General features: G+C 35.3%; 1 protein-coding gene across 5 annotated transcripts in view; it reads right to left on the bottom strand.

Moving 5' to 3' along the window:
- Lrba (LPS responsive beige-like anchor protein) overlaps positions 1–23,426 on the bottom strand; it is a 542,935-nt gene that overhangs the window by 429,328 nt on the left and 90,181 nt on the right. For all 5 annotated transcript variants that reach the window (XM_076932608.1, XM_076932607.1, XM_076932609.1 and 2 more), the window contains exons 15-22: positions 21,686–21,765; positions 20,503–20,565; positions 19,516–19,613; positions 15,661–15,753; positions 14,503–14,611; positions 13,853–13,934; positions 11,927–12,050; positions 11,253–11,445 (exon numbers count right to left, since the gene is read on the bottom strand). In XM_076932608.1, coding sequence (XP_076788723.1) covers positions 11,253–11,445; positions 11,927–12,050; positions 13,853–13,934; positions 14,503–14,611; positions 15,661–15,753; positions 19,516–19,613; positions 20,503–20,565; positions 21,686–21,765 — 842 coding nt within the window. The remainder of the gene's footprint in view (positions 1–11,252; positions 11,446–11,926; positions 12,051–13,852; positions 13,935–14,502; positions 14,612–15,660; positions 15,754–19,515; positions 19,614–20,502; positions 20,566–21,685; positions 21,766–23,426) is intronic.

Below are 23,426 nucleotides of genomic sequence, written 5' to 3'. Positions count from 1 at the left end.
CACAGACAAGATTTTTTAGAAAATGATAGAACAGCATTCAACAATCACACATGGCAGCAGATATAATAGTAAAATCTAATTATAAATACTTACTGACTAATCTTATACAAAGCACTATTCAAATCCATATTCAAAACTAAATTCTCTACTAGTAGATCTTCTGTTAAGACAACAAACATAAGGTATATGCAGGCTCAGGGAAACTACTAAAGAAAATGTATTAGGAAAATAACATAGCAGGCCTCATAGGAAAGGGAAACTATAACATAAGAAAACCAAGTGATACACACCATAAGCACTGTACATAATTCATTCATACAATGAACCAAAAATGATTTTGGAATAGATAAATTAACATGGCTCAAATATAAAAAGAATACAGTAAAAAAAAAAATGTCTTTCTACCACTCTCAAATTCAAATGCAAAATTCCTACAACAATCAAGCAATTTATCAACTATTAATTTTTCACGTATCATTCCAAAGCATGGTTTTTCACATACACACAGGTTTAAATTCTTAGTCTGCTGATTTTTTTATTCAAATGTAGCAAATATAACTAACATTTTTCTCATAATTTTCACCTAATTATTCTTGGTGAATTAGCTCAAAATATTACTAAAGTCTTCTTATAATAAGTTGGTCCAGAATCTTTTTATAAATGTAAAGTAATTTGTATAGATTTTCTGTGAGATGTTTGATCATGTCTCTTGGACACAGACATATGACATAGTCCTTTCCTATCAATCTCTAATAGGAATACTACCTTTAGTTCTTGGCCTTTTTCCTTTGGTATGTAAGAACTATGTTTGATTTTTATTTTTTTAACAAAGATTGCTTGTAGTTGATAGAGTTCAGTGTGCTCCATCAGAAAACACAGTACTTTAAACATCTTACGTATTTTGAGCTGAGAAACTGAGAAATAGCAGCATATGAAGGACCTCTGAACTTTACCCTCCCATGTCTTAAGAGACAAGTCATGAAATGCAAGTCATGCCCCCAAGAGGCACCCTCCCTGTAACGGGAGGAAAAAAGCAACTTGATTTCCACAAAGAGCAGATACAGGGAGACATATAAATTTCTGACAGTTGCTACTTACAGCACATGCCTCTTCATCTTATCTTTCCACAATGTTCCCCTCTTTGTCTAACATAACATCAAAGCAGCAAATTTATTGGTTTCACTAATGATTCATATCCTTATGGAAGGTTTAAATTTATTTAAAATGAATTGTCACATATTTGCCATGCTTACCTTTTGTCAATTGTCTAAGTGCCAGTAAGATAAAATGGGTGTTAAGGAAATGTTTTTCTCACAATCTGCTGTCCTTACTTTGAAGCTCACCATTCTTATTAGTAACCACTCATAATAAATTCAAAATAAACTTTCTCCTTTCATAAAATGTTTTAAGCAACACTTCCTGATCAATGTGATATGAGTCTTTCATTTAAAGAGAAACGCTAATATCATTAGTATCTATCTAATAGGCTAATACTTGGGGACATTCTAGAATTTATGTAAGACAAAAAGTAAACTTGTCACTCAAATTTCCATAAAGTACCAAAATTCTTAAGTGATAATTGTTCACCAGTCAATAATATCCTTTACAATACACTAAATTAAGCTCATTTTCATAGGTGATTCTGTATTAAGTTCTTAACCAAAAGCTAACATACTAATGGTTCATATACAATATTGTATTACTGACAAACAGTTGCTCTCACTATCACTTAAGAGCACTCTACTATCTTCACTATACACAACATAAATATATATGCATGCATATATAAACATGCATATGTATATACGCATATATAAAGTTAAGGCAAATCATGACAAAATAATACAGTAGCCGAATTGTGATAGCACAAATCCATAATTCTAGCACTACTGAAACAGAGAGGTGACTCTGGAGTTCAAAGTGTAAGCCCCTTGAAGCAAGCACAAGAGGGCCAGAAGCCTCCCCTGAGGACCTATAACCACCAGGTTCCAACTACAGAACACTAACTTCTCTACATGGACCCAATCTCATCATGTAGAGTAAAAAAGTCAAACTCTGAACTTGAAAACCCAACAATCCCTACCCTAGAAGTATCCACTCTGGAAAACTCTACCCTCTAAGAAATACTATGCGTGTGTGTGTGTGTGTGTGTGTGTGTGTGTGTGTGTGTGTGTGTATACAGAATCTACTGTCTTCTGTTCAGTTCTCTGCTGCTTCTCACCCAAGTAGAGACAGCTACCCTCCTGGGTTCTTCCCTCCCAATGAATGTCTTGTATAAAGTTTGTTGTGCAGTGTAACTTTATGGTATTCTTTGGCTCCTGACTGCCAGGATACCATCCAAGTTGTAACACTTACACAAAATCTATCTTACCATTTGAGAAGTTGTATGGAAACCTACTACAGTAGAAGCTTCTTAAAATACATGTACATATATAAGAATATAAATAGAATTACCAAATTTGGGAGGGGAGGTAGACAAAGTCCCAACTAGGCTTCTCTTGTCACAAAATAAAATCTCCAGTGCCAGGAATGAGTTATGTCTAATTAAGTTATTGGCCAAAGGGATCTCCATGGAAACAACCAAACAACTCAGGCTTTTGATAAGGCTACTGTTTGTTCTTCACAAACTGATAATAAACTCCTATTGCTGAAGACAATACCTACATAACTCATTGAGTATAGAGAAGCCAGAAACTTACCTACCTAGAGCATTCACCTCTAATGACTAACGTTCATGGTACTGGTAGGTACTTTGCATGCTAGCAGAAGAGAACAGTAACCACCAACCCAGTTATAAATCCAGTGATCTACAGTGCTTGCCTGCCTCTCAGCACTGGAGATGGTGAAATATGCTGGTGCAATAATGGCACAAAAGCTGTAGGAATAACTAACCACTATCTGATTGGATTTAAGGCCCATTCCATAAGATTAAATCTATGCCTGACACTGTTCAGGTGGCCAACAATCTGAGGCTTAGACAGGCCACAAAGCTGGAGAAAACCAAACACGCAAAGGAATTTTCTGCTAAAGGAATGTAGCAGTATATTGATTCCAAACCTGCTATACCCGTAAATCAGGCCTCATTCCAGCCATCATCTGAGAAACTTCCTCCTGCAGTAGACAGTAACTAATAAACAGACCCACAAGTGGACAATGTGCAGAGAGTGAGAGACATTGGAACATTCAGTTGTAAATCGGCTGTCTTCATCAAACCCTTCCTCTTAGGACTCAGGGAACCAGAAAGAGGAAGTGTAAGATTGTAAAAGCCAGGAGGGAAGAAGGATATAACAAGGCCAACCAAACACAGCAGTACCAACAAACATATAAGCTCAAAAAGACATTGGCAGCAAGCACAAAGCCTGCACGGCTCTGTGCCAGGCAGGTTCCCAGTGCTGAGAAGGCAAGTGGACACAAACCCCATCCCCACCAGAAGCTTTCACCAATTGACAGCCACTTCCAAAGACTTAATGAGTATGCAATCCACACTGGCCGTGCCCAGGAGCAGATGGCTATTTTTGAATTTGTTTTGTCTCATAAAGCTTTGTTTGGCCATTATTTTACCTTATGTAAGGTCTTTTGTTTATATACAATAGTTTCTGATTATGTGATTTTATAGTGTGTGTGTGTGTGTGTGTGTGTGTGTGTGTGTGTGTACATGTGCCTGTATACATGTTTATCATGCTTTTTCTTTGCTATTTTGTTTTGTTTTTTTATTTAGTCTAGTTTGTTTTTTATTTGCCTGTTTATTTTCTAAAGAGAGAAAAAGAAGGTGTGGAGTTGGACATGTGGGGAAGTGGGGAGAATCTGGGAGGACATGAGGGAGGAGAAACCATGATCATAATATATAGTATAAGAAAAAATTATTTTTAATGAAAAGAAAGAAAAGGGAAAAAAAAGTCTGCCTAAGCTATACAAGAAAACTCTGTCACAAAACAATAAAAATAAAAGCTAGGGCTGCTGCAGCTCTGAAAGTGTGAGCTTGTCCAATACTCGCAAGCCTGCTTTACCCTAGCACTGCAGGAACAGCAGCCCAGAAAAGCAATAATCTTTACTTCTATAATAAAAAATAATCATCATTAATCTTATTTTCCCTTTTATAAAAATATTATTCTTTTCTTATACAATATAGCCTGATTACAGTTTCCCTTCCCCGAACTCTTTCCAGTTCCTTCCCTCCCATCCGGACCTGTCTCTCATCAGAAATGAACAGGCTTTTAAGAGAGAACAACAAAACATAGCAAAACAAAATATTAAAAAAAGATAAAAACTATCACATCAAAGTTGGGTAAGGCAAACCAACAGAAGGACAGAGCCAAGAGAAGGTACGAAAATGACTAGACCACCCTGAACGGGCCTGATCTCCTGTGATTAATTTTATTTTCTTGAAAAATCTAAACATATACTTAAAAGCAAATCTGGAATATAAATTACTAGAAATTTTAGTGAGCACTTTAGTATAACTAATAAAATATTCTAAATTACATGATAAAAATTCTAAAATAAAGAAACTCTTTCTGGAAATTCTATAGAAATGTATCCCATGAAAAGATAAGTATAAAGGATGTGCACACACACAATAAGGGCATCACTGCTTAGCAATTACACATGTGAATCAGAGAGCCTGGAGGTATTACAAAAATGCTAATATTAAGTCATATGGGCACATTTGGACATTGAGTGGCTTGGCGGTTTTGTGTACATACATTTGGAGTACATTCTAATTTTGTTGTTATTTTCAAATTTAAAAAAAATTAAAAAGGTATTTTATTTAAAATTGTAATGATAAGATTACTTCATCAATCAACCATAAAATGCAAATAATCTGTGAAACATAAAAATTATAACATTTGATATTTCTTTTATGTTTCAGATTACATTTTATTTATGTATGAGCGTATGTGTGTTCATGCTCTACAGCACATATGAAGGTCATTTCTCTCCTTCTACCTATGAGTCCATGGATCAAACTCAGGTTATCAGGTTAGGCAGTATGCAACTTTACCCACTAAGCCCTCTCACTGGCTCTTGAGGTCTCCTACTGGATAGCTGTTACTCTTATTATTCTAACATTCTGTCTATAACACGACTGAAATGAACAATTACACAGTGTCCCAGATTGTTAACAATAGGTAAAATACTCTAATAATCTAAAATCTTTAAGTATTTTACTCAAATTCATTCAGTTGAGCACAATCTAGTTCACATTACATTTTTAATTCGAGTATAATTAAGTTTTACTTGTTCATTATTTTGTATCTTTTGGCAACAAAGAACATACAGCCTAAAGACTGAAGCTCCGTTTCTATATTTTAAAAAGAGGTTTTGGGTCATTCTCACAATTAATAATATGAAATAATTTAATTTAAATGATAATTAAAGAGTAAAAGCATTTCAGCATACCAAATGAAAACATGATTGTTTAATTGTATTATATTTCACCCTTTTCTAAAAAGGAGAAAACATTTAAAAGATGAAAACATAGACTACAATGAAATTACACAGGTTGCTGGGCACATGTCTGAAACCCTTAGCCCCAGTAAGCAGCCCAGTGCAGTTGCTAGAAGCCTATTACTGCTTATAAAACCTAGTTCCGCTGTTGGTGGAACAGCGCACAATGACAAACAGCTTCCCTGCTACAAAGGTGGCAGGAAATCTATCAAACTGAACAATAAAATTGCAATTGAGTTTCTTTGGCTTTTTATAGCAGCTGCATATATCCTGATGTAACTGCAAAAGCAAAAACCACCCAATTCTGCAACTTAGTTCTTTACACATCGGTTCTTCATCAAGAACTACAATATAAAGTTGTGATACTAAGACCCCCCCCCAAAAAAAAATTACTGCTGAAAGCAAAAGGTAAGCTTTAATGATATATTATAATTATAATACCACATGCAAAAAGTATTTAAGATGCTTTTAAATAGATGCTCTTACAGAGAGAAAATGTAGCTATAAGAACCTCAACTGGATTCTTTGCATGTTACAAATCATTCACCTCCTTAGCTAAATGACTCACACCTAAGCCAAGCTCTATTGGACATTCACAGGAAGAGCTTCGGAGCACAAGGTATCCTTTTTAAAAATAACTGTTAACATTTCAAAGTCAAACAGAATGTAGAAATATTTAAATAAGTTTTTTTGTAAAAATTTTATGAAGAAGAAATGCCTTTTAATTTTTAATCAATGAAGAAAATTCACACAGAGATAATGAAAATATAAGTGTGGAAAACTAAAATTAAAAGCTGAAATTACAAGAGTCAATTTGAAACAAGCTTCTCTTTGCCTCTAACAATTTCATTTACTACTTTAAATATAGCATCGTGGCAAAATATAGCAAATCTAGTTTTACTCCAATTTAAAAATACAAAAACAAAAAAACACTCCACAACCACTTAAGTCAGCATTTCCTTTTAAAAGGAGGCAGAAGACTGGCTTTTATCGGTAAGTAGACACAAGGCCTCTCCTTAAAGCAATTATTTTCTTTACAAAGCAGTTTTAAGATCTGTTTCAAATCAAAAGGTCCTGAAGTGAAAAAAAAATATAAACTGAACAATGCCTGCCTCTTCTCTCTGACCACTCTGTATTTATTCTATACAATCCATGTCTTTAAAAAAAAAAAAAAAAAAAAAAAAAAACTACTGTTAGCAAATACTACATTTCCTCCCTTCCCTACATCGTATTTAAACTCACAAAACAATGAAGATTTTTATAATTAAATCTCTATTAAAAGACCATAAACTGAGGTACACATTCAGTTTCTTTAGACTCTCCACATCCCCACATATAATTTTCTGAGGACTAAAAAATCTTACAGTATATTATCAGCTTAATACAAAGGTAGGCAGGTAAAATTTTATGAAAATAATAAAAATATTTCCTGCATACACAGAGAAGTATTCAAACTTCTTTTTGCATAAGCACTTACTTTATCTATGTGTATGCATGTGTGCATATATGCATGTGTGTATACATGTGTGTATATATGCATGTGTGTGTACATACATGTGGTGGGTGTGTATATACATGTATGTATGCTTGCATGTTTTGGAATTGGGCCTCTATAGTGCCCAGACTAGTCTTGAACAAAGAATTATCTTCTGCTATGTTTGCAAATAGCTGGTATTGTAGGCACACACCACAATTCAGAGCAAAGGAGCACTTTTAAAGTACAGATTTACAGCCTGTGGTATAGCTTAGTAGTAGGAAACTTGCATATGAGTCCCCAAACCTAATAAACTCTTCTAGAATTCCTCCACCACAGGAATAAGATTTTAAAGCCAAGCGATGGTGACACACACCTTTAAACCCAGCACTCAAGTGGCACAGGCAGGTAGATCACTGTGAGGCCAGCCTGGTCTGCAGAGTGAGTTCCAGGACAACTAGCAATAAGGAACCCTGTCACATAAAACAAAATTCAAAAAAAAAAATAGAATTTTGAAGTTGGACAAAGAAAACTATACTAGGATGTGCAACCTAAATTCCTCAGCAGAAGTGACCCAACATCATACTGTGAGTGGCCATGGCACAGGTGCTTTTCTAAGCAGCCACTGACACTATTTGTGGCTTCCTGGTAAGACAGAATTACTTAATCATACACACACACACACACACACACACAAAGTCAAGAAGCTTTATACAGTGGTGACAAACTTCTTCCTTCCCCTTCCTATGACAAATGCTAAATGTGTCACTCACTGTTTAAAAACTCAGAACAAAGCCTATGGATGATGTGAAGAAATGTTAATAGCTGCTGATAAACTGCAAGAAAAGAAATTTCTTTTATTAACAGAGAAAGAGAAGCGTTATCATCATACATAGCATTCTCCTTCATACAAGTCACACACCTCCATGCAAACCTATTTACCACTTTTTCATAAATGACACTGTCTCTATGTCTTTGCTTACTCTGCCTGCTTCCTCAACCAGAAAGCCACCCAATTTCTATCCCCATGGATTTACTTCTTAAAACTCTACTCAACACCTGTTCCACAGACTCCTCCATAACCTCAAGTAGAAGCTGCTGCTCCTTTCACTGTGTATATCCCTTCTGTGGTATTTATGGCCTGAATCTTATACACAGCCCTTTTTACATGTATATTATATTCCATTAGAAAATAGTACTTTCCAGGATAATATGTTTTAGAATTTTCTGTCAACTTTCATAATTTCTAGGAAAGTACTGAAATAGAAGAAGCAAGAAAGAACAAAAAAGTGAATACATATAGGGAGTAAGAGAAAGAGAATGAAATCTTAATATTGGAAGGAAAAGAATAGAGAACCACAAACAGACTAGGCACAGAATGACTGGAAATGCTGAAGAGACAAAAATCCATCAAACAACATATAGCTCAGAGACGGGTAAAGATGGAAGAGGTGCAGCTCTACTAAAGGAGGAACGGAGTACAGTACAGAGAAATAGGTTGCCATCTGAAGGCCAGAGGTACAAACTGAGCAGAGACAATGGAGAGAACAGAAAAAGATGTAAGGTGGTAATGTGGGTTGAGAAATAGAAGACAGAGACTGAGAGAAAAGCAGAAAACTGCCCAGGCATCACAGAGGTACAGACAGTACCAAGACAGCCAGGCTCTCTCGAGCCACAATATGCGATACAGGAAACTGACAGGAGACACTAACAAACATGCTGTGACCTCATACAGACAGAGTGACAAGTTAAGTCCTAAACAATGGAAAGGACTTTGGTAAATGAAAAGGACTGTGTAAATAAAGATTTAACACATTGGGGCTTATTGGAATAGAACTATAACCCTATAGCCAGAGTGTAGTTCTTATCAAGTAGTAGAAGTTAGAAAATACATTTCAATGTCACAAATAAAAGACAAGGTAGACATGTAAAAATATAATTTTAAAAAACTAACTTAGTAAAAGAATAAATGAACAGCCTATGGAAGGAAATAGTATTTTGTTTTTAGATTGATATATCCATAATCTTATATAGGATCTGTGGTGTTATATTGTTTGGGTAGAAATCCACAAAGAAAATCCAACCCCACAGAGTTATATAGATGGATAGAACTTCATAGACCCTCTGAAAAGATCTCATATATTCTCAAAGTCTTCTAGTGACACTTAACAACTCTCTGAAGGTAACATTACCCTAACCATCCTTCCTTCAGTAGTGTATATCAGTTATATACACTTAGAAAACATGAAAAACATCTGCTTCTTGCTTGGCACTCTCCTAACCTGCAATGTTACCATGTAGCTCTGAAATCTAATCCAAATGTATATAAGGCTCAAATGCAAATCAATTTTTTAAGTTATCTCTCTCTAAAATATGAAAACCTACTAATAGGAAACCAACGCAGGTTACAGCAGTCTACTACAATAGAGGAAAGTAGTCAGTTTTTACAGTACAAACCAAAATAAGATATACATGGATAGGAAACTGTTCCTATACAGGATCGCACTCTGGACAGTTGGGGCTTTAAGAGTCATGCAATGCTGTAGGAAATACTCAATTTATCCTTGTAGTGCAAAAATAGCCCTATATTAATAAATATATGGACAAGAGTGATTATGTTTCAAAATGTTTATTTATAGCAATACATCAGGCAGGATTTTGCCCTTGGGTCATGGTTAGCTGAACAATGCCTTGGACTAAACTGATCAGTGTCAAAAATCTAGTGTGTATAACAAAGGCAATTCATGAAATCAGTGCCAATTTTTATTTCCCAATAGATTTTAAGGCTTACTTTTTTATTATTTTAATTATGTGCATTGTATGTCTGAATTTGGGTATTTGTGTGAATGTAGATGCCCTCAGACACCAGACATACTAAATACCCCTGGCACTAGAATTACAAGCAGTCAAGCCACTTAACATGGGTTCTGGTGAATGAACTTGGGTCCTCTAAAAGAGAACCTTCTGTTCTGGGTGCTAAGATTAAAGACATACAGAACCACACACTCAGAAAACAAAAATTTGGATTGTTATGATATATCAATCAAAACTTTAGTGTATTTTAAATAACGGACGACATAATGAGGTGGTATGAAACAATAAGAACTTAAAGATAAATGCCAGTAACGATATAAATATATGCACTAATTTGAGGGGGGGAAATTACATTATCCTACAAAGTATTACATATTACAGCTCTAAGAATTTACACAAACTCTCAAATACACATAATTTGCTTATCAACTGGTAGAAAAGTCAAGTTGAGGCATGGAAGACAAAATAAATGAGAAAATGAACACAGTACAGGAGTACATATGAATGAATCTAAACAACAGTGTATAAACAATGATTTGCAAAAAGCCATTTAATATGCTAGTGTTAACTCTAAGTTTAAATATAGAAAAGAACAGTACTTATTATTAAGAGATGTAAAGGTTTGACATTATGACTCAAGAACAGAGAGAATGCCTAGCATACAGACTGCACTGGGCTCAGTAACTTGAACTAGCTAAACAAAAAACTAAAAACTTATATAAAGGTATATACTTCAGTAAGAGCATAAAGAAGATATGAAGAATATAGACAAAACATTTGAAAAGGGGTATTTAATTTCATAAATGCTAAGTATTAGGCACCTTGCTTTTTTTTATCCTTCAGCATCTCTAATATTTCATTATAATTTTTTAAAGCTAAAAAAGCAAAGAACAGGCTGGAAGAAGTGATATAAGCTACCACTCAAACTTAGGAGGTAGAGGCAGGAAGATCACACGTTCCAGGTCACTCTTGACTAAATGACTAAGTCTATGGCAATCCTAGGTTACATCAAACACTGTGTTAAAAACAGGAAAATAGGTGAGTATTTTCTTAGAAACCAATTTTTTTTCCGATTTAAACCTGAGCAAAGTGCAAATATGAGCCAGAACGTTTCTTTTTATTCAACTTTATGTTATTTACAAGAGGAAAACAAAAAACAAAAACAAAAACTTCCCATCTTTGAACATGGTGCGCCACCTTGTGTTCAAAACTTTCTAACACCAATAAAAATTCAGAAAAAAATCTGAGTATGGCACACATAAATATCTTAATTTCTATATATTTTGACATGATGTTCAATTTTACTTAAATACATATGATACTTACACTTGAAAATAACTGTTTCATATATATATAAGTAAGGAATATTTTTTAATGCATTTTGGTTTTTACTTCACTATATTTTGAGAGAATAACTTGCCTTTTTCCTTTATTTCAAGCATATTAACATTTTACATAAATAAAATTCAAAGTTACAGTTACTTAAAACAGCATACACTTTCATAAAGCAACTTACCTTCGAATGTGTGATGGATAAGGTGTCTACCCACACTCGCCAGCCACCCCACTCATATTTGACTGCATGGTAAAGCAAAATTCTGAATATGGCATATACCATTTCTGTTATCTTTTGCTCATCTGAATTCTTAGGATTAAAGTAGCAGAGAGAAAGCATCCATTCTTGCCACACAGAGCACTGCAGCAAGCTCCTGAAAACAATTTTTAAAAAAAATATTGAATTACTACAAAATATAAAATCACCAGAGAATTCTAAAGACTAAAGGTCTGTAAAAAGCAGGGGTGGGGCATGATATGGATGAATTGAGGAAGGGAGGAAGGGAGGAAGGACAAACCAGGCCAGGCCTGGTAGTACATGCCTTTAATCACAGCACTCACAAGACAAAAACAGGTTGATCTCTAAGTTCCAGGACAGCCTGGTCTACAGAAGGAGTTCTAGGACAGGTAGGGCTACACACAGAAGGCCTGTCTCAATGTGGGGCAGGGGGTTGGACCCAAGCCATCTTTATCTATAATATATCCAAAACAGTTTTAACAATGTAGTAATAAAAATTCTAGCTCTTGTGTGTTATTTATTCACACTTAGAAAACGGATTTTTTTTCTAAGACAAACTGGAATCATCCAAAAGTCGACATGAATACTGTAAATAAATGCTTTCTGCTCCAGCTTACCTCCTGTTTTCTCTACTGTTATTAAAAAGTTTAATCATGTCAGAAAGAAACGCTCGGCGAACCTCCATGCTCTCTGGGCACTGGGGAGAATTTCGAAGTAGGGTTGCAATTACTTTCAGTATCTCTGTAAGACAGTTCATAAATAAGTAAAAACCAAACACAACAAAAAATTCATGAAGGTAGATTAATATAAATAATTTCTTGAGCTTTCCTTTATAAATGTCTACTAAAAATTTTTGTAAAACTTGGGGAAAACATGCTAACTTAAAACTTATTTTAAAGAATATTTAAATTTATAGAAAGGAACCAATATTTGTTAGAAAAAAACTTATATATAAGGCAATGACTTAATGTCACGCTGATTGTCTCTCCTCTCCAAAAAATGGCTGTGACATGATGAAGCAAGTGCTCTACCTCTGAGCTAAACCCCAGCCAGTTAGTTTATGCAGACCAAACAATACATCAACAAAATATTTAGTCCCTGCCAAAGAGTGAAGTTGAACGTAAAAACAAAAATTCCCACCATATTCAAAATCTTAAGATTAATTCTCACTCTGAAATTAAATTTATTGTATATATACAGCCTTTCCTTTATGAAATAAAATGTTAAAACTATGAGAAAAAATAAAAACACATTCAACCGTGCTGAAGGATCTCTGTGGTGGAATGTAGGCACTATGTACTGTCTTCAAAGCTGAGCCCTCTGATAGAGCAGTCAGTTAAGGCCCAAGTGAGCTGTATCTCGAACACCACACTATACTGCCTACCTTTCCTGAGCCAGTGGTTAGGCATTAAAAGGTCAAACTGTATGGATTGAGTGGGTCCTCTCCAAAATGCAGGTGTGACCCACATGACAAAGTTAAGAGGTGGGACCGTTCAAAATAATGAGGTCTCTCCAATTAATGAGAGGAAGGCTATTCTTTTAGGGCTCCAGGGCAGCTTTCAGCTTACTTGTTCTGTCTTCCTCAGTGGGCAGAGCAGTCCTCACCAGAACAAACAAAGGAACAAATAGAAGCTTAGACTTATGAGCAAAAAATTTGAAAAAAGGCAAATTCTATTCTTTTAAATTATCCAGTCTTAGCTACTGTGTTACAGCAGCATGTTCTAAGTTGATAAACTATTCTAAAAACTAAAAAAAACTATCATATGTCTTAGAAAACAGAGGAAACTGAACTTTGAAGTTTCCTGCTTTTAAAACTGATATGATGGGTGGGCGGTAGTGATGCACGCCTTTAATCCCAGCACTGGGGAGGCAGAGGCAAGGAGATCTCTGAGGGGCAGCCTAGTCTACAGAGCTAGTTTCACGATAGCCAGGGCTACACAGAGAAACCCTGTCTCAAAAATAAATAAGTAAGTAAGTAAGTAAATAAATAAATAAAAATAAAAAAGTTCTTTTTTTTTTTTTTTAAAGTGCTCTGATGCGGCACACTATACAGAAGCAGCGCAGCAGGGAACTGAATTTTAGAACTCCTCCCCTTACAAAAAGTACTTGCAATTAAAAATCCTTTAGTTACTCTGATGACACGGTCTTAAAAATAAAATAAGAAATGAACATGTTCAGTATATAGAATTCTAAGTTAAATAAGACTGTGTCCCATATCAAACTTGGCATTCCTATACTGGCAGTAATTTAAAATAAAAAGTGCCCACCATTGTTTATGTAATTCACCCTAACTTCACTAAATAACATAATAAAAACTTTTCCAAAAAAACTAAACCAAGATCATATGAATAAAATTTAAAACATTTATATAAGCCAAGTAACAACACCAATTGGTGTAACATTCAATAAAGACATAAGTAAAACTATTATGATACATTCCTTAATGAAAGACTTACTCACTTCAGTATTAACTTTTGGTTTTTCATAGAGACTTTATTTTTAAAGGAGAAAAAAAGTAATTTTAAAGTATGTGAAATACATACGAGGGTTTTGTATTTTTACTGTAGAATCAGGATCTGGATGCTGTTTGTGTATCACCTGAGTACAGATCTGTTCTATAAGAATCTGCAAAAGGAAACAACAAGCTATGTTAGCCCAAGAGATGGATGAGCGACTCTTAAGGAAGTCAAAGCACAGTACTTAAAGCTCAGTGTGTGCAGCTGGGCGTGGGCCTCACCCTGTGATCTCAGCTCTAGGGACACTGAGGCAAAAGGACTCCCAAGACTTGACAGCCAGTCTTAATGACAGAGCTAGATTCTGAAACAGCCTGAGCTTCAGAATGAGATGCTGTCTTAAAAATAAAACTTATAATGTAGCCATATAATTTCAATGCTAAGTTGTCCAAACACATAAATGTCTTTAATACCATGATATTTACTTCAGTATAAAATTATGATATCATTATAAAATGAGTATCAAAGTCAACACAATGGAATAAACACAAAATAAGGATAACAAGATTACTTAGTAATTCATAATTAATAAACTTCTAAAATGCAGCTATATTGCCTTTATGTAAATAATTTAAAAGTGGTACATTATAAAACAAATGATCTTGTTTTATTTAAATACTGACTATTATACAGACACCTTACTAATAAATTAATGAGTAATTTTCTAACTACATTCTTACCTCGAACAGAACATTATACATGGTCATTGTGATTAGATTTGTCTGAAGCATGAGTCTCTCAGCTAGCAGCGAGAACAATCCATGCCCAAGCATGACTTCAGCTTTTCTCCTAAAATAACATGAAAGAAATCACAAAATACAGTTTTGGGGTTTACAACTAAATAAAGTGAATACAACTGGGTTGTTTTGTGTGATTGTAAAGTCCAACTCAATTACTATCACATTTTTCAACCCAGAACCTTCAATGCTAACCACAATATAAGCATAGCCAAAGTCCAAGATGCAAAAGAGATGGGCAGAATGAAACTTGAACTAAATTCTTCAGAGCATTATCAGTGCTGCTATCTGCCAGCACTGGGCTATGCACTACTGGAACAATCCTCTAAGGCACATTGATGCCTCAGAATCACAACTGGAAGGGAAAAAAAAGAAATGTACATAATTTAAGAAACTGAACACTATAGAAATATGTGCATTAAAATTAACATTCCAGGCATAAACTTTAAAACTAGAAATCGCGTTCTTTAATTCTACCCTGGGATCAGCAAACTTTTCTATATATTAAATACTTAAAATCTTGTGGCTCACATGGTCTCTGTCACATCTCATCATTGCCTTTCTACAGTGAAAACAGTCACAGGTATTCAAATAATAATGTGTCTGTGATATAATAAACTTCACATGCAGGTGGCACCTGGGATCAGAAAGACTGCAGCTTACCACAACCAGTTTGTTCTATCTCCAAAATCTAAAGTTCTGAAATAAACTGTGAATTAGCAACAGAGAGAATATGATGGTTGTGACATTAAGGTCACTCTATCAATCAAGGAAAATGACACAGATAATATACAGGATGATTCAGTTCACCAAAATCAAGTCTTCAATGAATTTACACTAATTCTCATAAAAACCCAACACATAAATAACTTAAGTATTTTTCATATCAGAATTTAAATTATCTTGTCCAGTTTTATCTTTAAAATGTGTAATAATGGCATTAAACTCATAAGGAAAATTATGAATAAAAACTAAGTAATCAGCACCACAACAACAACAATAAAAAAAAAGTAACTAAAGGAATGACATAACAGAAACATGATTCAAAAGCTTTAAATAAATAATAGTCAGTAGGTGATTTTAGATCTCATGCGTACTTACTTGGGGGCCAGATGCTTTAAAAAGTAGCCCAGTGCCTTGAGTGCCTGCACTCGGATTCCTTCACTCTTCGATGCCAGGAGTTTATAGATTACGCTGAAGAAATAAAAATTAAGAACAAACTAGTCTAAATGTAATTTTCAAGGTTAGTATCACAAACTTATGTCAAGTAACATATAAGCAAATTTACTATACATCTATATTTACTATATTTCTATATAAAATTTACTATATTTCTGTCATCTAACATTCATTTATTTTAGTCTATAGATCCTTTTAGTGAAAACAAATCAGAATTAATTAAAATTCAAAAAAAACCTCAAGTACATCTCAAGACATATACATGTATCTTCTGTATAAACCTGGCTTAAAACACTGTCTAAAGGTAGCATAGTGGATATTAGCCCAAAAGCTTGGAACACCCAAGATACAATTCACAGACAACATGAAGCTCAAGAAGGAAGAAGATCAAAGTGTGGATACTTCGGTCCCTCTTAGAAGGGGAAATAAAATACCCACAGGAGGAGATACAGAGACAATATGTGGAGCAGAGACTGAAGGAAAGGCCATCCAGAGACTGTCCTACCTGGGGATCCATCCCATATACAGTTACCAAACCAAGACTATTGTGGATGCCAAGAAGTACTTGCTGACAGGAGCCTGATATAGCTGTCTCCTGAGAGGCACTGCCAGAGCCTGACAAATACAGAGGTAGATGCTTGCAGCCAACCATTGGACTGAGTGAGGGGTCCCCAATGAAGGAGTTAGAGAAAGGACTAAAGGAGCTGAAGGGGTTTGCAGCCCCATAGGAGGAAAAACAATATGAACCAACCAGACCCCCCCCCCAAGAGCTCCCAAGGACTAAACCAGCAACCAAAGAATACACATGGAGGGACCCGTGGCTCCAGCCACATATGTAGCAGAGGATGGCCTTGTTGGATATCAGTGGGAGGAGAGGCCCTTGATCCTGTGAAGGCTTGATGCCCCAGTGTAAGGTAATCCAGGATAGGGAAGCGGGAGTGGGTGCGTGGGTCAGTGGGGGAACACCCTCATAGAAACAGGGTGATGAGAAATGAGATAGGGGGGTTTTAGAGGGGAAACCAGGAAAGAGGATAACATTTGAAATGTAAATAAAGAAAATATCTAGTAAAAAAGAAAAAGAAAAAATAAAGGTAGCATATATTTAAACTTATAAAAAATTATTATTACCATGAAAAATGAAGGAATGAACCAGTAATATGTGATTATCAGAAAAGACATACAAATAATACATTTTAGTTTTTTAAATTAATTGATTATTAGGTGTGGTGGGTCATGCCTGCAACCCCAGTACTTAGGAAGCTGAGGCAGAGGATCACCATAAAGTTTGAGCTACATAGGAAGAAAACCCATTTATGGACTGTAAACTTAACTGGAGATATATGGCTAAGAAAGGCATAGGCCCTAGTGGGGAACTTAATACTTAAAACTGACATAGCACCAAACTGCCTTTTAGGCACCTATTCTTATACCAATAGACAATGCCCCTCTCTGCAGTGAGTGGTTGTAAATTCAATGACTCATGGCTGCTCAAGATGCTGAGAATAAGTGACTGCTGAGTATATAAACAAGATGCTTACACCACACACTCAAAAGTTCAAGGGAACATTAAAGAAGAGGGCAGAAAAACCTTCAGAGTTGGAAGACAGAGAGAAGGGTTGGAAAATGCCATCTTCTGGGTCCAACACTGATGTTACAGTCTTGAACCCACCACAGCAGGTTCCTTTCTATGCTTAGGACCCAATATGACACTGTCAACAATCAGTTATGGATGGGGAAGGGCTTATGACCCCTAACCCTCCCTGCTAAACTACTGGCTATTGAAATTTTCTGGGAGTGAGATAGTCACTGTCTTCAGGTTAAACCCACTTGTGAACCCAACCAAAATCCAATGCATAGCTGCACACCTGTGGTTACAGAGATGGCCCAGTAAGTTTCAAACCAAGAAGATAAGAATGTGGGAATAAAATTTTTAGGGAGACGGAGACAAACAAAAATGGGAGATGAGAGTAATTAAAATAAATTTTATACAAGCATAAAAATGTTAAAGACATATTTAAATAATAAAATGCATACTGAAACAAGAAAAAATAATAAAAATGTTTAATTAAATAATTCCAAAAGTAAAATAGACTTAAAACCACAACTAAAATGATAAATTTTACAATAAATTCTCAAAACTAAAATTAATTTAATCTTAAAAGAACACTGAAAGCCTTCTGATAAATGAACAAACACTCAAAATAAAATGTCAATTGTTTATTATAGCATTCTTTTCTACATAAATATTAACAACAAAGATAAAAACTAGAATTTTATGATTACTTAAAAAATAAGATAGGGCCAAACAGATGGTACATACCTTTAATCCCAGCACTGGAGAGACAAGGACAAAAGGACCACAGCAAATTTAAGATCAGTCTAATCTGCCCTTCTAAAGAATTTAAAACAAAACAAAAAAAGAGGAATCTTCCTAGGTAAACTGCTGCATTTAATAATATATTCATGCATGGGTGGGGGAGGAGACAAGAAGTGGAAAAGGAGAACATGATAAGGTATTTGGGGGGTTACGTGGGGGAAACAGGAGTTAAGTCCTGAGGGTCCACAAAATGAACAGAAACAGCAACCTCGGGAGGTAGGAGGTAGGAGGACCCTCTAGAATGCACCAGGGATCTGGGAGGTGAGAGATGCTCAGGACTCAAAGGGAGGGACCCTGATGAAATTCCAGTGGGGAGAGGGAACTTGTAGAGCTCACCTCCAGTAGAAAGAAAGGGCATTGGGGTTGCCATCCCATAGTCAAAAACTCTGACTCAGAATTGTTCCTGTCTAAAAGAAGTGCAGGGACAAAAATGTAGAAGAGACTGAGGAAAAGGAGGTCCAGTGACTGGATCCATATTAAGGGGAGGCTCCAAGGCCTGACACTATTACTACTGCTATGGTGTGCTTACAGACAGGAGCCTAGCATGGCTGCCCTCTGAGAGGCCCAACAAGCAGCTGACTGAGACAGAAGCAGATACTTACATACAACCAATAAACCGAAGTGGGTGACCCCTGTGGCTGAATTAGAAAAAAGCTGAAAGAAAGTTGTGGAGGAGGGCGACCCCACAGGAAAACCAGAAGTCTCAGCTAACCTGAACCCCTGAGATGTCTCAGACACTGAGCCACTAACCAGGCAGCATATACTAGCTGGTTCAAGGCTTCCCCACATACATACAGCAGAGGACTGCCTGGTCTGGCCTCAATGAGAAAAGATGCACCTAACCCTCAAAAGACTTGAGGCTCCAGTGAGTGGGAAGGCCTTGGGGGGTGGGGGGTTAGTGTAGGAGGGAGAGCAATAAAATGAGGAACTGTCCAAGGGCAGACTGTGAGGGGAATAATGACTACACTGTAAAAACAGACTAAGTACAATTAATAATAATAATAAGTATATTCATAAAAAAATCAGAACTTAAGACTCATTCACAAAAAATCATAAAATAATCTATTTTAATGAGTTTAAAATCTTTTTTTTTCTTTTTTTTTTTTGTTTTTTTTTTTTTTTTTGTTTTTTACAAGACAGGGTTTCTCTGTGTAGTCCTGGCTATCCTGGAACTCACTCTGTAGACCAGGCTGGCCTCGAACTCAGAAATCTGCCTGCCTCTGCCTCCCAAGTGCTGGGATTAAAGGCGTGCGCCATCACTGCCCAGCAAGTTTAAAATCTTAAATTATTTCCTTCTATAGACCTATAATCAAATAATGTCTCATATTTAAGAATCTAGTATTTACAAAGTAATGCTTTATATTAAATCTAACTAGAACTCTGCAAATGCTAACTCTTACCGTAATCCGTTCCTTTGGTCAAAAGCAGGAATCATGGAGTTAGGATGCTCTGCCATTAATGCAACAAGCAACTGTAAGACATCCATTAGATTGTCGTCCTAGAATTATTTAGAAAATTAAAAATAAAATGAAGAAAAATCAACTCTTTGGATACTGAATACTTATGAAACAATGTAAATTTCACCTTTAAACAAGTAACTAAATCTACAATATAGCAGTTTTTGAAAAAAAATAGTATTTTTTAAATATTTTAATTATAAGTAAAATATTTACTTACAATTATATAAATATACAGTTCAAAGTATATACGTAAAATAGTCAGAGATTTTTTAATTAGAGAGGTAAACTGGTTTTTGTGTTACACTGTATCACAATATCACTGCAGCATGCACTACAAAAATGTGCAACTGACATAACTGAACAGTTTTTGTTGTCCTCAGCTCAAAACCAGCACCCAGGGATCTCACGCCCTCTTCTGGCCTTCATAGGCACACACAAATCATAGACATATGTCAGCAAAACACATGACAGACAGACAGACAGACAGTTAAGGAAAAAAAATATCTGAGCCCATTTAATTTTCAAATAAGCAATTTTAAATTCCACTACAAATGTCTTGTTTAACAAAATATGCATGCAAAAATTAGTAAGAAGAATGTGTTATGGATTTAAATCCAATCATTTTTAGCCATTTTCAAGTCTACTTTTCTCATTGTTATACTAGTTTGTAACAATTTTCTTTAGTGTACTTTATAAACCAAATAAAACCTAATTTTAGCAACTTCTGAAAATCTTTTAAGATGCTTCACAGAAACATACTCTAACAATAAAATCATTAAAATGAGGATTTGTTAACATCAAATAGACATTTATTCTCCATGACAGTGATACAATTAATAAATATTTCCTTGATGTTTTTACTTCTAAAAAACATCCCTAATGCAGCTTAAAAAAATGAAATCCACAAATCAGACATTCAAGTATTACCTCATGCATAGTCAGCAGGTAATTAAGAATGGCCTGTAGTTCATCTTCCTTTACTCCAGAGTCCTTCAAAAACATAATACATGTATCTTAGCCTTACACATAAAAATCATTTTACAATCAAAACCCATACATAGGTTTAGTCAACTTAATCAGCTGCTAGAAATCTAAAAAGTAACACAAAACTCTACATTTAAAATAAAATTGTGAGGAAGCACAAAGGACATATAGTATGAAGACTATACAGAAGTCAAAGGGCAAGTCTCTTGCCAAACCTAATATGACAGTTAGTAGGTACCACAGCTTAAAGAATACAGAATAAACTGGAGGGAAAATCTGCACAAGCCAGTAATCGTAGAAGCTAGGAGGCAAAAGCAAGAGAATCAGTAAGACCGTCCTGAAATTACACACTGAGTTCAAGCCCAGCCTGGGCTATATGAGACTCTGTCTTAGAAAAAGAAAAGGAAAGGAACAAGAAAAAAGATATTGGAAAAAAATGTAAAGTATAGACAAAATATATTATTTCTTTCTTTTGTCTCTTTTAAGACAAAATCTCATATAGCCCAGAGAAGAGGGGGATGGAGGAGGAGCTGTGGGAAAGGGGGACTGAGAGGAGATGGGGGCTGCATATTGGGCTGTAAAGTAAATAAATTAATTAATAAAAAATCTAAAGTGGCATTTTCTAAAATCAAAATGCTCTTTTTTAAAATATTAAATTTTATTTTGCTTATAATTTAAAAAGCATAAAAACTGATCATTTCTAAGGGCTGATAAATCTTTGTAGCATATTTATACAAAAATTCTGCTTTTCCAAGACTGAATGCCAGGTATAAGGACCCTGAAAATGAAAGTCTGTCAGTGCTTTGTTGGCTACTGTAGCACACAGGCAAGAACAGAACCTAGTGTTAAACAGGGACTCTAAATGTTTGCTAAATGAAAAGACAAATACTCTTAAATTCTTGTGGAAACTTATATAATACATATTTAAATTGCCAAACACCAATTCTACTGTAATTTATATATACCCAAGAGTAACAAGAATGAAAAACAGAGTATAAAAAAATTAAAAACCTCACAACAAACTTTCTGTCTTGTTTTAATGGCAAAGAATAAGCAAGCATAGGCCATATTTTATATAAAATTATCAGCTATGACATGCATGGGGTAGGGGAAGAATCAAACTCACCTTCATCACTAATTGCTTAATGAACATCAGTAAGAATGCTCGAAGAGAAAGTATTTCTTTCTGATTGGGTCTTGGTCCATCTTTAAAGACATACACAATTAGTTTTTCAAAGATCTCAAAGCTAACTAAAATACAAAGCTTTCATTTCCAAGAGATTTTCCATTTGCTTAAGAGAAACATAGAGCTGAGCATAGAGACACATTTTAAACCCAGCACTCAGAAACAGAAGCAGAATCTCTGAGTTTGAAACCAGCATGGTCTACAGATTAAGTTCTAGGCTACCCAAAGTTGCACAGTGAGACCATCTCAAAACACACACACGTTCACAGGGACACACACACACACACACACCAATCTTCTAAAGAGTGACTTCCTCTTTTATGCCTGTTGAAAAAAACAAGCATTTGCTCTCATATTAAGTTTTATATGCAATGCTCCAAAAGCACAAACTAGATCTTATTGCTTGCTGGACATGGCACGGCCTTCGTATTCCTGCAGACATAAGGCAGAAAAGCAGGAGAGAGACTGGCTGGGAAGAGCCAGGTCAGCAGGGGTGGAGGGAAAAGGAGATGCTGATGTGGAATGAGTATGATTATAATACATCATATACATATAAAATGTTGGCAAAATAATTTTTAAAAGTTCATACTTAAAAGAGGTGAAAGGATTTCAAAACAAACATGGTGATAAAAATTATACTTGATAATAATATTATATTTTATTCTGAAAGCACTTGTTACTAAGATAACAAAAAATTACCAAAAAACTTTAAAAAATAAAGAAAGATCTAATCTTTGGGCAGTAAAATGTTATTATGCAAACTGGGTATGAAACAATGTTTTCACTGCTGTTCCTTTAAAGCTCTTACAGAAAGAATGCTTCACCACAAAAGACTGTTAATGAACAAGAGAAACATTCTGCTGACTACCTCTGACATCTCCAGTACTTGGGCAAGTTCTTGGTCACACATGGCTCATATTAAGTCAATTTTCATGTCTCAAGCATCTAATTCCAAAGTACAAAACCTCTGAAACCAAATAACTATTGTTTCAAGACCTCAAGTTAGAGACCTATTTGCTTCATAAATTAATTCAACAGTTTCCCTCACTAATCACTATTTACAGCTATTGCACAGACCACCAAAGCACAAGACCACCATGACCTTGAACAGATCAATTAAAATAGGAAGAAAATTGTGTAAAATGTGTTCCACATGATAATTCCTAGACAAATAACAAGCTAAACAGACAAGAACCACAAAATGTGTCCAGCTCCCTTAGCTGACCTGTGAGACTACTGAAGTCACTAGTTACTTATAAAATGAAGATCAGGACATGAAACTAGCAATCAACTTGTACATGAAAGTCCTACACCACCATGAAATCTCCATCAGAAAGTTGTGGCCTAGATCTGCAAGTGCCACATGCTTGTTGGCTTAAACACATGGTATGAGTTGTGTCTTTGCAGCTTTCTCGGATGTTGATGCATTATTCTCAGAGAATAAAGAGTTTATTTTGAAGGTAAAGTAGCATAAAAGTACAAGACCTATCTTTATAAGTCACTGAATAGTCAAAGCCTTTGACAATAATGAAAAGACATGGTTTTCTGGCTCCTGAGCATCTACTTCTATTATGAAGTCTTTAAATGCTATCAAAGGGACATATGCTCATCTCAGACTGTGTGTTAGGCACCTCCAAGTGTGGTTCATCAGCACAATGATGCCATAGACTCGGGCATAGAA

Source organism: Arvicanthis niloticus, chromosome 4 (genome assembly GCF_011762505.2).
Source record: "Arvicanthis niloticus isolate mArvNil1 chromosome 4, mArvNil1.pat.X, whole genome shotgun sequence".
Taxonomy (NCBI): Eukaryota; Metazoa; Chordata; class Mammalia; order Rodentia; family Muridae; genus Arvicanthis; species Arvicanthis niloticus.
Note: the sequence above shows the minus strand (reverse complement) of the source record. Positions and strands in the feature narration are given on the sequence as shown.